This window comes from Anomalospiza imberbis, chromosome 10 (genome assembly GCF_031753505.1).
Source record: "Anomalospiza imberbis isolate Cuckoo-Finch-1a 21T00152 chromosome 10, ASM3175350v1, whole genome shotgun sequence".
NCBI lineage: Eukaryota > Metazoa > Chordata > Aves > Passeriformes > Viduidae > Anomalospiza > Anomalospiza imberbis.
This window is the reverse complement of record NC_089690.1, coordinates 22,001,983-22,014,836: the sequence shown is the minus strand read 5'-3', so window position 1 is coordinate 22,014,836 and position 12,854 is coordinate 22,001,983. Positions and strand designations below refer to the sequence as shown.

Genomic DNA, 12,854 nt, shown 5'->3' with positions numbered 1-12,854 from the left:
TTGTATCTCTAAAGGTTTTCTGTCAAAATGCAAGAGACACTCCATTTGATAAGGAGCTGTTGCTGACATTTGACCCTCACATAGCTTTTGTCCATCCCATAATGCTCAGTATTACCGGGATACTATTTTAGTTGTCTGTGTTTGAATTATTTTAAGCATCCAGGCATAAAGCTTGCATAACATGTATTTTTTGTTTTGGCCAACCTGTACACTCAAATCTGGCTTTCTGTGTAGGAATTGAATTTAGACTGAAGAATGGAAATACCTGCTGAAAAAATAACTGGGAAGTGATGCCAAAAACTTGTTATCTTATTATTCTGCTTATTATCTGAGTGAAAATCAAATGGAGCCTGCTTCTACATGACCAATATCACACAGTAGCTGTGGAGGATATCCACAGTACTCTCACCAGATTCTGTAGCTGTGCTCTTCAATACTACAGAGCTTTTACAATGTTTTATTGATCAGTTTTTGCTTTTTATTTCTATTAGGTGTATGCTGGCTTTATGAAACTGTGGGTTTGTTTGCTTAAGGGCACGTTTCTAACTATGTAGTGTAACTAAGAAGTATTAGTATACTTGAAGATCTTTGAGTATGTGGACTATTACACTGAGCTGATGCATTGTTGGATGTTGCCTTAAGTGCATTTTTGTGTGATGCAGAGGCAGAAATTTGTGGTGTACAGGATGCAGCCATGTCTGACTCTGGGCTACAGCGTTGAATTCCCACATCAATGCATGGAGGCCTGGCTTGTGCTCCCAGCATTTACAGACACCAGTTTGAGATGTTGTGTGACTTACTTGTAGGGAACAAATTTCCACTTCATGCAGAACATTGAAACACAGAAACATCCCTCTGAAAGAAGAATCCCTTTTAATGTAACTGGAGGATGCTGCCTGTGGGGAAGGGAAGACCTCAGAACACCCATGTTTGATGTCAGAGGGAATCATTCACATGTTTTGATCTTCACATCAGTATTTCCACCTAATTAGGAGTTTTCTACATTAAGCAGCAGTTGAAATGGCTTCTCCCTTTACCATCCTTCTCTGTGAGAATGAGGAATTGCCGTACATCCTACCTGCTTGCCTGGAGTCCTCTTGTGCTGCTCTGGTGGAGAAGACTTGGGTTATGAGAATGAAAATTTCAGTCCTCACCTGTAATATCTTCTGCCAAGACACCATCACACTGAGCTTAGATCAAATATTTAATTAAACAAATGTTAGCCAAAAAGCTAACTTGAGCTGCTCTGTGACTTCTTAAAGTCTCTTCCGGGGAAAAAACAAAAAAGGGAAGTGACTGGACAAGAGGGAATGGCCTTAAGTTGAAGGAGGGAAGTTTTAGATGGAGTAAAATCTTCCTTGTGAGGGTGAAGAGGCCCTGGCACAGTTGCCCAGAGAAGCTGTGGCTGCCCCTGGATCCCTGGAAGTGTCCAAGGCCAGGTTGGACAGGGCTTGGAGCACCCTGGTGCAGCGGAAGGGGTCCCTGTCCATGGCAGGGGGTGGAACTGGGTGGGCTTTAAGGTCCCTCCCAACCCAAACCATTCTGGGATTCTGTGAATGTGCCTCATTTCCATCAGGCACTCTGGCTTTGGGGAGGGATTTAGTGTTTGCAGTTAATTTACTGTCTGCCTTCTGTTGGAGGAGACAAAGGATAGAACAACCAGAGTAAAAAAGCAGGGTGGTTTTTAGCCACTTATATCCCATTTGCTCCCCCTGTGTCTGAGCTTTCAGGCTGTCTGGAAGCAATTCAAGTTACAGATTCTGGAATTTGTTGCTACTTTGTGTTAAATTCCAGGAACTTAAAGAAGCTCCTCACCCCTGCAAACTCATTTGTTTGGAAGCTGTTCTTTCAGCATTCCTGGCATGTAAAAGCAAACTTGAGTCCTGTGCCTGGATAGGTGAAACAAGTGCTTTTTTCAGTGTTGCTTTCCTGGGGAGAATGGACAAAATGCTCAGGGAGAAGCAAAAATCTGCTGCAGAATTGGTGCTGGACTAGTGTACAAATAGTTAACTCAGCAGCCTGGATGATCTGAATCTCTTCCAGGTGACCGAGTGCAGCTCTGTTTAGCTTCCTGCCTTTGTCCATGTGGAGTTTCGGGCTGGGGCTGCCTCGCCCTGGGTGTGCTTTCCAAGCCTGAGCAGCTGGGAATCAAAAGCTCCCAACTCCTCCTGCAGCACCCATGTCGGTGTGAGGAGATACTCGGTATCTGTCAGGGCTGATTTTTTAAAATTGTAAGATTTTGTGATGATTTCGAAGTAGTCTGGGAAGTGATGATTTGGCAGTTTGGGGTTGGCTGTTGATTTCCCCATTTGTCTTTGGGAGGGTGGTTTAGCACTCGTGACACAACAAATCCTGCTGGGGAGGCTTGGGAGGGTGTTTAAGTTGTAGTTGTTTAACTTCTGATACCTGTTTAGTTGCCTGGTCTGAGAAAAGTCATTTGTTTATCACAGGGAAGATCAGAAAAATAGTATGTGAGATTAGGAGGAGTTCTGTGGGTGTAGTGTGTCTGTCACCTGCCTTTGGTCCAAAAAAGCTGATCCTGAATGGTCATTTTCACCCCCAGGGGGATCTACATACTGAAAAGAGGAGGCTTAAATTCACTGTGGTGTGTCAGAAATCTCTAAAGGGTCCACAAAATAATAATAATTTTACAAATGTATGTTTAATAACCTCAAGCAAAGTGGTACTTGTTGCTTCTGACAGCTTTAGCTGTGGATTGTGTCCATCCAGTTAATACTCAGTGCTACCAAATTGTTTTCCTTGAGATTATTCTGTTTCTATACTTAGAAAAGCGAGGAATGGATTTTTTTTCATGCTCCCTCTTTGTATAGCAATAGGCTTTGCTTTCCCTTTGGATCAGTTTTGGAGATGCCCTAATTTCTGAATGTATTTCTAACATACTTTGTCTTCTGGAGTGGCAAGTCATGGAATGATTTGTCCTAGCTTTTCCCTCTGTTGAAAAGTAACTCTTATATTGAAAAGCAAAAATTAAAAGCTGTATTCCAGTCCCTGCAGTATAACCCTGTGTTGTGAACTGTGCTGCTACTCAGCAGCACTTTTTCCCTGACAATAAGTTTAATAGAATTTTAATAATTTATTCTTCCCTTTACTATGGTTGTCACTGTGTCTGTCCTTGCTGCACTGCCCTATAACCTCTGAGATGCAGGAAACACTCCCTTTACTTTGAGATACACACTGAAGTCTTTGAATTTGTGTGCCTATTTGCTCTTTTTCTTTTACCTTTTTAAAAATAATATGACATTGCAATGCTGGTTTTGCTGTAACAGTGGGTAATCACCTTATTTGCACTATCTTTGAAATAATTTTCTCTCCTTTTCCACTCCATTTTCTTGTTGTCTTCCCACCCAGGCCTCCCTGTGGACCATGCCCAGCTCTCCTCCCTTGTGCTGAAGAGTCCCCTAGGCTTGACCCCAGGCTTTCAGGTGAATGCAGTCACTCAGGGCTCGTCCCCTCTGCTGAGCCCTGTCCTCAGCGATGCTGGCGGGGCCAGGATAGAAGAGGATGACGAAATGAAAAGGAAGGTAAGAGCACAGAGCTGGGGAGCGATGGTGCCATGTGGGAGCTGTGCTGGGTGTTGAAGGTGGGAGGTGGGAGCTGTGCTTGCTGGGTGCTGAATGCTGATTGTGTTTTATTCTGCGGTGGCTGTGGCAAAACTCCAGTGCTGAAGGTTGGTTGGATGTATGGCACTGGGAGTCCCCGGTGCCCTCCTGGCATCTTCTTGTGTCTTCTTGGCATGGCCACTGGGACCATCTCCCTCTGTTTTAGCAGGAGCAGTGTGTCAGGGAACTGTGTTCAAAATCCACCTTTTGTACCCCAGAATCCACCTTTTATAACCAAGGAAACGAGTTCAGGTTGGATATTAGGGAAAGGTTCTTCAAAGGTTCTTCACCCCGAGGCTGATCCCTGGAGCAGGTTCCCTAGGGAAGTGATCACGACACCAAGCCTAACAAAGATCAAGGAATATCTGGATGATGCCCCTAGTCATATGGTTTATTTTCAGGTGGATTTGCAAGGAGTGGGGAGGTGGACACAATGATCCTCAGAGATCCTTATTTGCTAATGTATAAGGAGTTTGTTTCCTGGGTTCCTTCCTTCCCATGCAGTCTTGTCATGGTCTCATTGGTCCATCTCACCATACATTGTTCCTCCAGGTCATCCTTTCTGATCATAACAGGACCTTTAGAGGGGTCCTGTGGTGTTCCCCTTGAGCTGTGGAGGACCTGAGCTCAGTGTGAATTCTCTCACATCCATTTCATCATGGGCTTGGTTAGCAGAGCTGGCCGTGTTGTTGAAGTTGTTCTCTCCATGGCTGACCCTTTTCTCTGGAGAGAGGTGGACAGTGCTCTGGCCTTGCAGAAGCTTGAGTCTCACTTTCTGGAAAGAGGGGGACAGAAATGCCCCTGACTCTTGCAGGTGCAGTGAGTCTCAAACCAGGAACAGCTCTGGGTCTTCAAGATGTGCTTATGTCTGGGTGCTGCTCTGTGCCTGGGCTTCTTTCTTTCTGCCTACCAGTGAGCACTGGTTGCTTTAACCAGGGACGCACCCACATGATGTGGGGTTTTCCTCACTGCCATGTAGAGCTCAGGATTTGCTGCATTTCTTCCAGTAGGATAAAGAAGTCCACCTAAGAGTAGAGTTCCATGCCCATTTTTCTGAAAGACTCTCTGCTCTCCTTGCCTTGCTTGCAGAGAGGTTTGTTGGCTCTGGTGCTTGAGAAGGATCCAGGACCTTCCATTAAAGTGCAAGGAAGGCTTCACTGTCCAAACTCAGCTCCTTATGGACCACACTGGGATCTGCAGTTTTCCATACAGCCACAAAGAGGAGGAAACCACTTTGTGTGCTTTTTGCTTCTGCTCTTCTGCTTGCCCCATCCAGTGTTCTGGTTTCTTACCTCTGTCAGGATCAGCATCCTCAGGCAAAAGGTCACAGGCCCCTGCTCTTTGGTGTCTTTACCACATTCTTGGGCTCCTCCAGGCACTTTTGTGATGCTGTTGAGAAACACCCATGGTGTGGACGTGATGTAAGTGCTTGCCAGAGAGAGGAAGGTTTAACCAGTAAGTGGGAGCTGAGCTGCAGACATCCCACCCAACTGGCAGCTTCCCTGTCTCATTTAGACTTTTTGAGGTGGAGTTTATAGCTTTGGCTGATCACTCTGCTGTTAGTTTCCATAGTTATTTTAAAAATAACTCCTCTCATTTATCCTTGTAGCTTGGAAATAATGAGCAGAGACTGTGTTAGCTGACTTAAACGTGAAGCCCAACCCTTTCTGCCACATTCTGCAAGGTCTGGTGTTTTGGCAGCTTGTGTTCTCATTCAGGCTGAAACTAATTTATGAAAGTGAGATTCCTTAGAAGGGAACTTCTTTTTACTGTATTGATCTTAAGCTTGATCAACTCCTGAGTATTCCAAGGCTTTGGTGTCTAGTCAGAGACATTGTTTTAAGTGAAACAGACACAATAGGAAACCAGTGTGAAATTGGTTGCATTTCACAGGAGCTTTACAGTTTTGTTGTACAAGAAAAATGTAATCTTACAATATCTCTCTGACTAGAGCTCTGATTTGAAGGTGATGCTGCTGTAGTTCCACCTGGTTAGTCAGGGCATGTCCTGCAAACTCTCCAGCCCTCACAATGTGTGTGCTGTCTGCTCTTTGCTGCCATGGTGCTGCTGGTCCAGTACTGATACCTTGAGAAACACGCGTTTTGGGGGTTTTTTTCTTTTTAAATCACTGTGCTTTTCTTTCATCTCGCTGGTAGATTTCTCCCTGTTTCTTTTCTAATGGAGGTTGGCTGTAGCAACCCACTTAAAAAAGGGCATTGAAGCTGGGCTTTTTGGGGGAGTTCCCCCACTCAGAGTTATTTTAACACTTCTGAAGCTTGGTGTTTGAAGCGAGAAGTCAAACAGTTTTGGCCACTACCAGTTCAGAGTAGAACTCTTCACTCCCCACAAGCTGGGGTTGCTGCATCTGGTGAGTGTTGAAGGTTTCCAGGTAGGATTGTTTGTGCATTATATGGTGAAACACCAGTTTTTCCAAGTGGGGATCTTTGCATTGATGCCTGCTATGGTTGTAGAAACATTTTCTTTGGACTCTAGAAGGATACTGCTACCTCAGAGAGTTTTTGGGTTTGGCTTTTGAGGCATGAGCTGTTTTTCTTTCTCCTTGCAGAGCCTGAGCAGTAGTGAAGGTGTTTGGCAGGGCCCCTGTGCACTGTGACAGTCTTTCCACTCCTCTGGTGCAGGGTCTGCCCAGCAGCTGCTGCCAGCACACAGCACAAGGGATGCACTTAGGACTGGTGCAAGACTGAAAAAAAGCAAGTTAAGGGCACTAAATTCCAGCAGGGAGCAATTTGGAAAGAGAAAGAACTTCTGAGAATAAACAGAAAGGCCTGATGTGTTGGGGAGGGAAAAAGGAAGAGAAGATGCCTGGGAAAAATAAAAGCCCTCTTGTGCCCCAGGTTAGCACACAGTCAGCTGGAGAGTGAAGCAGAAACCTGCAGAAGTGTCAGAGGTAGAGAAAAACATGATCCATGCAGGCTGTGAGAAGTGACAGGTTATGACCATGGTGTGGTTTTAGTTTTAAAAAAGTTCTCCCATCACTACCTGCCTGTGTAGGTCATGCTCCCATGTTTTCACACACCTGCATGCTCTGTAAGATTTCAAAGAAGTGCAGTAAGATCCTGTACATAGTCCAGAAGGGCATGTACCCAGAGCTGTGTAAAAACATCCCTGACAGCAGAAACTCTCCTGTCATGTAAGGAGCTGCTGAGGCTGGGAAGTGAGGTGGTGAAACTGTGACACCTGAGGCTCCAGGGAGGCCAGAAAAATGATGATGTTTCCTTTGGGAAGAGGCTGCTTATGAAGGTTGCCCGCTGAGGTTCCACAGTATATGAGGCTGCAGTCAGGTAAATAGCCCAAGGAAAAAAGCCAAGATCAGGGAGGACTTTCCCTGACAGCATGTACCTGAGACAGGTAGGTTGAAGCTAAGGAGATGGCTATGGAGTGAGTAGGAGTATGTCCTCTGCTTCCTCCAGAGAGTGGGCTGACACGTGGAACTACAATAACTAGCATAAAATAACCTGAAAAGAGACTAGACAGTGTCTTAAAATTAATTATTTAAGGATACACACCTCTTGGGATTCTCTGGACTCAATAGAGGGGTTACTGAGCAACCAGGAGAATGTCTCCTCCATGGGTAACATTGAGCTGGAGGACTGGGAGACACTCAGTAGCTGTGCTGACAGCACTGGAGGCATCTCAAAGTGACTCTATAAAGAGAATTTTTATTAACTCAGAACATACAAGGAAATGAAAGAATTTTCAAAGCAGTGTTTCCCTCAGGAGGGGCAGAGATGGAGGAGACCAAATTTTGGCATAACTCAGTGGCATTTGGCACGGAACTACAGCACAGCATAGTGAGCTAAGGAGACAAAGCAGTCCCTTACCTTGAAGAGTGACTAATTCCTTAATTTTACATGATTTTTAGTAATATATGTTTTCAGACTAACTGATTTTGTGTTGTAACTGCACATCATCTCTTGCCACAATTTCATTCCTTTGTTTTTCTGTATCCATCCTGTCTTCTCTTTAAAGAGCAGCCCAGAGCAATTGTGCAGCCAACAACTGCTGCAGTTTGATTTTCTTTTTTTCTTAGCTAATTAATATGGTCTTCAAATTAGTAGCTTGAGTAAAAGCTGTAAGTGGAAATAAACAGTTTTGGAAAAGAACTGTTTGCAGATCTGTTGGGCTGTGTTTGGTGGTTAGAGAAGTGTTTAAAATCTTGGATTAAGTGTTTCCCTATTTTTGTAAAGTGCTCCATTGATTTGAGGTGGAAGTTCATGTAATGGAAGTGTCCAAGGCCAGGTGGGACAGAGCTTGGAGCACCATGGTGTAGTGGAAGGTGTCCCTGCCCATGGCAGGGGGTTGGAATGATATAAGCTTTGAGGTCCCCTCTAACCTAAACCATCTGTGATTCTGTGCTAGTTGACATATAATTGGCATTATTTTTTAATACTCTAACAATATAAAGAATATTTTAAATCAGTATTTGGGAGTGTGATACTGAAGAAAGAGATGTCCTGTTAGTAATGAGCTGCTCCATCTGCACACAGCAAGGGGAAGTAGATGTGGGGTTTGAGCTGATGCCCAGTGGGGAATAGAGGTTTGTGTTTCAGTACTTACTGGTGGCTGTGTGTCCTTCCAGCGCTGCCCCACCGACAAGGCATACTTCATAGCAAAGGAGATCCTTGCCACAGAACGCACCTATTTAAAGGACCTGGAGGTTATTACAGTGGTAAGTGGGCTTGACTTGACTTCTTTTCCCTTTTTGTGACAGGTTTGGGATTGTTAGTTTGGAAAATCTTGGAATTTTTTCTTGTGATGTAGCATAATCCAAGAGCCAAGTAGCTGTCCCCTTCCTTGTTCCATAGCTCCTTCTGTGGGAGGTCAGATACCTTCTCTGGACTTCCAGCACTTGCTCCAGCAGCTACATCCTGTGTCATCCTGATGACTTAGGCAAACTTTTGATCTGAAAACTGTGAACAAAGAAAGCCTGAAAACATTTTGCAGGAGCCCCTTACCTTGAAGAGTGACTAATTTGTTAATATTACATGATTTTTAGTAATATGTTTTCAGGCTAACTCTGATTTTGTGTTGCAACTGCACAACGTTCAATTTCAGTGATATCTGCCAGCTCTGCTTATAAACTGGCTGTCTTCTCTGTGGTTTTCCTTGGGAGGCTTTTAGCCTTGCAAAGCTTTGAGCCTTGTGCCTTTGGATCTGTGAGCAGATGAGAGTTGCAAAGGGCATCGAACCCATGGGGGTTTGAAGAGTTGTTTCTTCTTGTTTTGTTGCTTCTGTTTCTTCTTCCGCCTTTCACTCAGAATAGACAAGTGAGTCCCAGTTTGGAGGGCAGCATGAATTTCTAGTTCATGTGCTTCTAAAAGAGCTTTTTTGGTTCACGAGCTCCATGTTTGAGCACTGAGACTGTTGCCTTTCTATAAGCTGTTGTTTTAATTTCATTAAAGAAAAGCTTGAGTCCCTTAACGCTGCGTGGCCTCAGTGGAGATGTTCTCTGCAAGCTCATTGAGCACCATCTCACTCCAATTCCTCCTACAGGCTTCCCAGCACTTCTCCTAAAAGAAGGGGGAACACCTCAGAAAAATCTCAGAGGATTTTTGTAATATCCCCGTCCCTGCCAGAAGCGGGGACCTGGAAGCGCTAAAGTGTGGAATGTGACCTCAACGAGATGTCTCCAGCTGAGTGACTGGCACAGGGCTCCCGGCCTATGAGAGCAGTTTTATCTGCGTGGAAGTGGCAGCAGCTGGGGCAGCCACTGGGTAACTGACTGTCACTCAGCTGTCCCCAACCATCCCATCATTGCATTCAGAAACCAGCTTGTGCCCAGAGCCAGCCGTGGGCCTCATCTTCCTCATATTTGGCAAGGAAAAAAAATCCCATCGTTTCATTTTTCACAAATTACGTCTTCCCTAAATATTACTTCTTCCTTCCTGCTTTTTCCCTGTGCATACTCTCTCCTCCCCCATCGCTGCAGGAGCAGGAATTTTCATACTAACAATGAATTTCTGAAGCAGAGACACTGATGAGAATTTCTGGGTTTCTGGCAGTGGTTCCGCAGTGCTGTGATCAAGGAGAATGCCATGCCAGAGGGCCTGATGACACTGCTCTTCTCCAACATAGACCCCATCTATGAGTTCCACCGAGGCTTTCTGAAGGAGATTGAACAAAGGCTCTCACTCTGGTAAGTGAGCAGGGGGACCTTTCTATACATCCTCACGTCAAAACCAGACTACAATTGGTATTTCCACATCATAGAAGCAAGGAGAAATCTTTTATGAAATTGAAGCTATGAAAAAATTACAAACTACGTTGCACAAAGGCCATTTTCCAAGCTTTGCCTTGTATATAATATCCTGTAGTTGTATGACTTGTGCACCAGACTGAGGGTTTTTTAATCACAGAATCGTTTAGCTTGGAAAACACCTTTAAGATCATCAGTTGTTGATAAGATCTGATAGTGTCTCTCAAGCCTTAGAAAAAAGAAGGAACACAAGAGCAAAAAGATGATGCATGTGTTTTTTCCACACCTTCCAGTTAATGAATCTCCAGGTGAAAATCTAGGCAACATTTTTGTGATGAAGGTGGGAGTTTGGTTCTTGCAATGCAGTTTATTTCAGAGATGATGTTTTAAGTCTTTTAAACTTTGTATTATTTTCTCCTGACCTGACATGTTATATATTACAGTATATAATATATATATACGGTATATACTCACCCTTTCAAAAGGAGGTGATCAACATAAAGTATGAACAAAAATAAATTCACAAAATCAGGTGGGGTCGTGTTATGACATTTACACGGAGGTCTGAAACATAAAACTCTCAAATAGACTTTCGCACAAGTTCATTTCTAGTCCTTTCTCAGTTTTTTAAGCATGTCTTTGTGTTTGCTGTTTTGTGCAGCATCTATATTTAATGTACCAAGTTTTCAATCTGAACAGTGAAATAGGGATGTCAAATGCCTAAAGATTTTCATGAATTACAAGGGAAGATGGAGGGAGAAAACAGAAATGTCTTGATGCCCCATGTATGTCCCCTCTCTCGTCCCTCCCTGTGTTCCAGGGAAGGCAGAAGCAATGCTCACGTAAAAGGCGATTTCCAGCGCATCGGAGATGTCATGCTCAGGAACATGCGCGCTCTGAAGGTAGACACAGGAGTCAAGATGTGGAATTTGGGGATTATTGAGGTGTTCTGTTTTGTTTGGTTTTGTCAAGGAGCAGAGCTCAGGGTTAATATTTCCCTTAATCCCAGAATCCCAGGAGGGTTTGGGTTAGAAATGGCCTTAAAGCCCATCTCATCCCAGCCCCTGCCATGGACAGGGTCACCTTCCACTCACTTCACCAGGCTGCTCCGAGCCCTGTCCAGCCCGGCCTTGGACACTTCCAGGGATCCAGGGGCATCCCCAGCTTCTCTGGGCAACCTGTGCCAGGGCCTCACCACCTCTTATGGCCTGGTTCTTAAAATTAATAGAAATGGAAAAAAAAATTGAAATGCAAGTGAGACCATGTGCCAGAGTCAATCGTATGGGCTTTATTTAATAGTAAATAACAGAGAGAGAGGGGGGGGGTGGAGAGAAAGAAATGGAAAAGTGGTGGGGGAACAGAAAGAGAGGGACAGAGACAGATTAAAGAAAGTATCACTGCTCAGTGCATCCCACCAGTGTCCTGATGATCCTGTCCAGCTGGTCATCTTGCTGGTGTGGGTCCCCCACAAAACCTGGAATCCAAAGGATAAATATGTGCTCAGGCCAGGTGGAATGCCCAGGTACCTCCCCTGCAGGGGGGATAACTCTTACACAGTCTGTTGCAGTAGACTGAATCACTTTGCATCCCATGCAGTCCTGTGGTGCAAGGCCACAGGAATAAGTCCGGGGAGCACCTTGGAGGGGTCTGTGATGGATTATGACTCCCCTTCAGCTGCTTCCCACGTGCATGTCCCATGGATGTGGCCTTCCTGGGGCTGGGGGGTTTTACAACTGATCCAGTTGGTGTAAGGGTGTTCACTGCCTCTGACTGGAGGTTTCACCACTCACCCAAAACTCTCCTCCTCTCCCCTTTGGCTGGGGGTGGGGGTCTATGCAGACCTGGCCTCTTGGGCTGTGGCCTCCCCCACCCAAAGCAAGCCAGGAATGATTTTCTGCTGAGTTTGGCTTTCTTGGGCATGCATTCTTTTCCCTCTGCCTTGTTTACTTCTCCCTAGACCCATGATTATTGAATAATAGTGTTCCCTTTATCTTATCGAGGCATCTTAACTCACAGTGCAAGGTTCCAGTCAGGCATCTTCAGGGAGGGCTGGGCTTCTGTGGCTCTAGCTTCTTTATACAGTTTGGCCATAACAGGCAAATGTTCCTAACAATGTTTAAGCCATGAACTATCAGATTCTGGTATCCTTCACAGGGAAGAATTTCTTTCCAATATCCCATCTAAACATTTTCTTTTTCAGTCAGTCTTGAAGTAACTTGCAAACAGTTGTTGTTGAGAAAGAATTTAAAAAGAAAACATGGTAAAATAATTGCAGGAAGGTTCTGTATCACTGTTGCTTATTTAGGCACCTACATTTACCTTGAGAAAAGGTGTCTGTTGGTTATTCAGCAGAAAACAAAGAAAAATTATTTATTTAGCTCCCCTATTGAGACCTTGATTCACAAGGCTATTTAATTTAAAAATATACATATTTTTTAAAGGCAGAATATTTTTTTCTGCAATGAAGTCAACTTTATTTGGAGCAGAGTGCCTGTGTGGGACAGTTACATTGGTGCTGCAGTAGTGGAGTAATTATTTAATTAAAACCAGTGGCTTGAGTGGGAGTGCAGGAGTGTGGGACTGCTATTTCCACCACCAGCATTTGATATTCCCAGCAGGCACAGGCACAATGCCACACAAACACCTATTTTGACCTTGACTAGGAGCTTCCTGCCACTTCCTTTAATGATGAAAGACTGTTCTCCTTTGATCCAAGTAACTTTTTGTCCAATTCCACAGGAGTTCACCAGTTACCTGCAGAAACACGACGAGGTCCTGACGGAACTGGAGAAAGCAACCAAACGCCTGAAGAAGCTGGAGATGGTTTATAAGGAGTTTGAGCTGCAGAAGGTTTGCTACCTGCCCCTCAACACCTTTCTGCTCAAACCCATCCAGAGACTGATGCACTACAAGCTGATCCTGGGGAGGCTGTGCAAGCACTACACAGCGGATCACCGGGACTTCGCCGACTGCCGGAGTGAGTGAGCACCCAGCCGTGTCCTGCTGGCAACACCCTC

At 44.7% G+C, this 12,854-nt stretch overlaps 1 protein-coding gene across 6 annotated transcripts in view; it reads left to right on the top strand.

Annotated features, from left to right (window-relative positions):
• Window positions 1-12,854, top strand: part of FARP2 (FERM, ARH/RhoGEF and pleckstrin domain protein 2) — a 73,249-nt gene that overhangs the window by 47,963 nt on the left and 12,432 nt on the right. For all 6 annotated transcript variants that reach the window (XR_011002743.1, XR_011002742.1, XM_068201220.1 and 3 more), the window contains exons 14-18: window positions 3,370-3,542; window positions 8,221-8,310; window positions 9,644-9,777; window positions 10,658-10,739; window positions 12,577-12,814. Coding sequence is in view for 4 of the 6 variants with exons in the window: in XM_068201220.1 (XP_068057321.1) it covers window positions 3,370-3,542; window positions 8,221-8,310; window positions 9,644-9,777; window positions 10,658-10,739; window positions 12,577-12,814 (717 nt within the window). In the remaining 2 variants the exon portion in view is untranslated. The remainder of the gene's footprint in view (window positions 1-3,369; window positions 3,543-8,220; window positions 8,311-9,643; window positions 9,778-10,657; window positions 10,740-12,576; window positions 12,815-12,854) is intronic.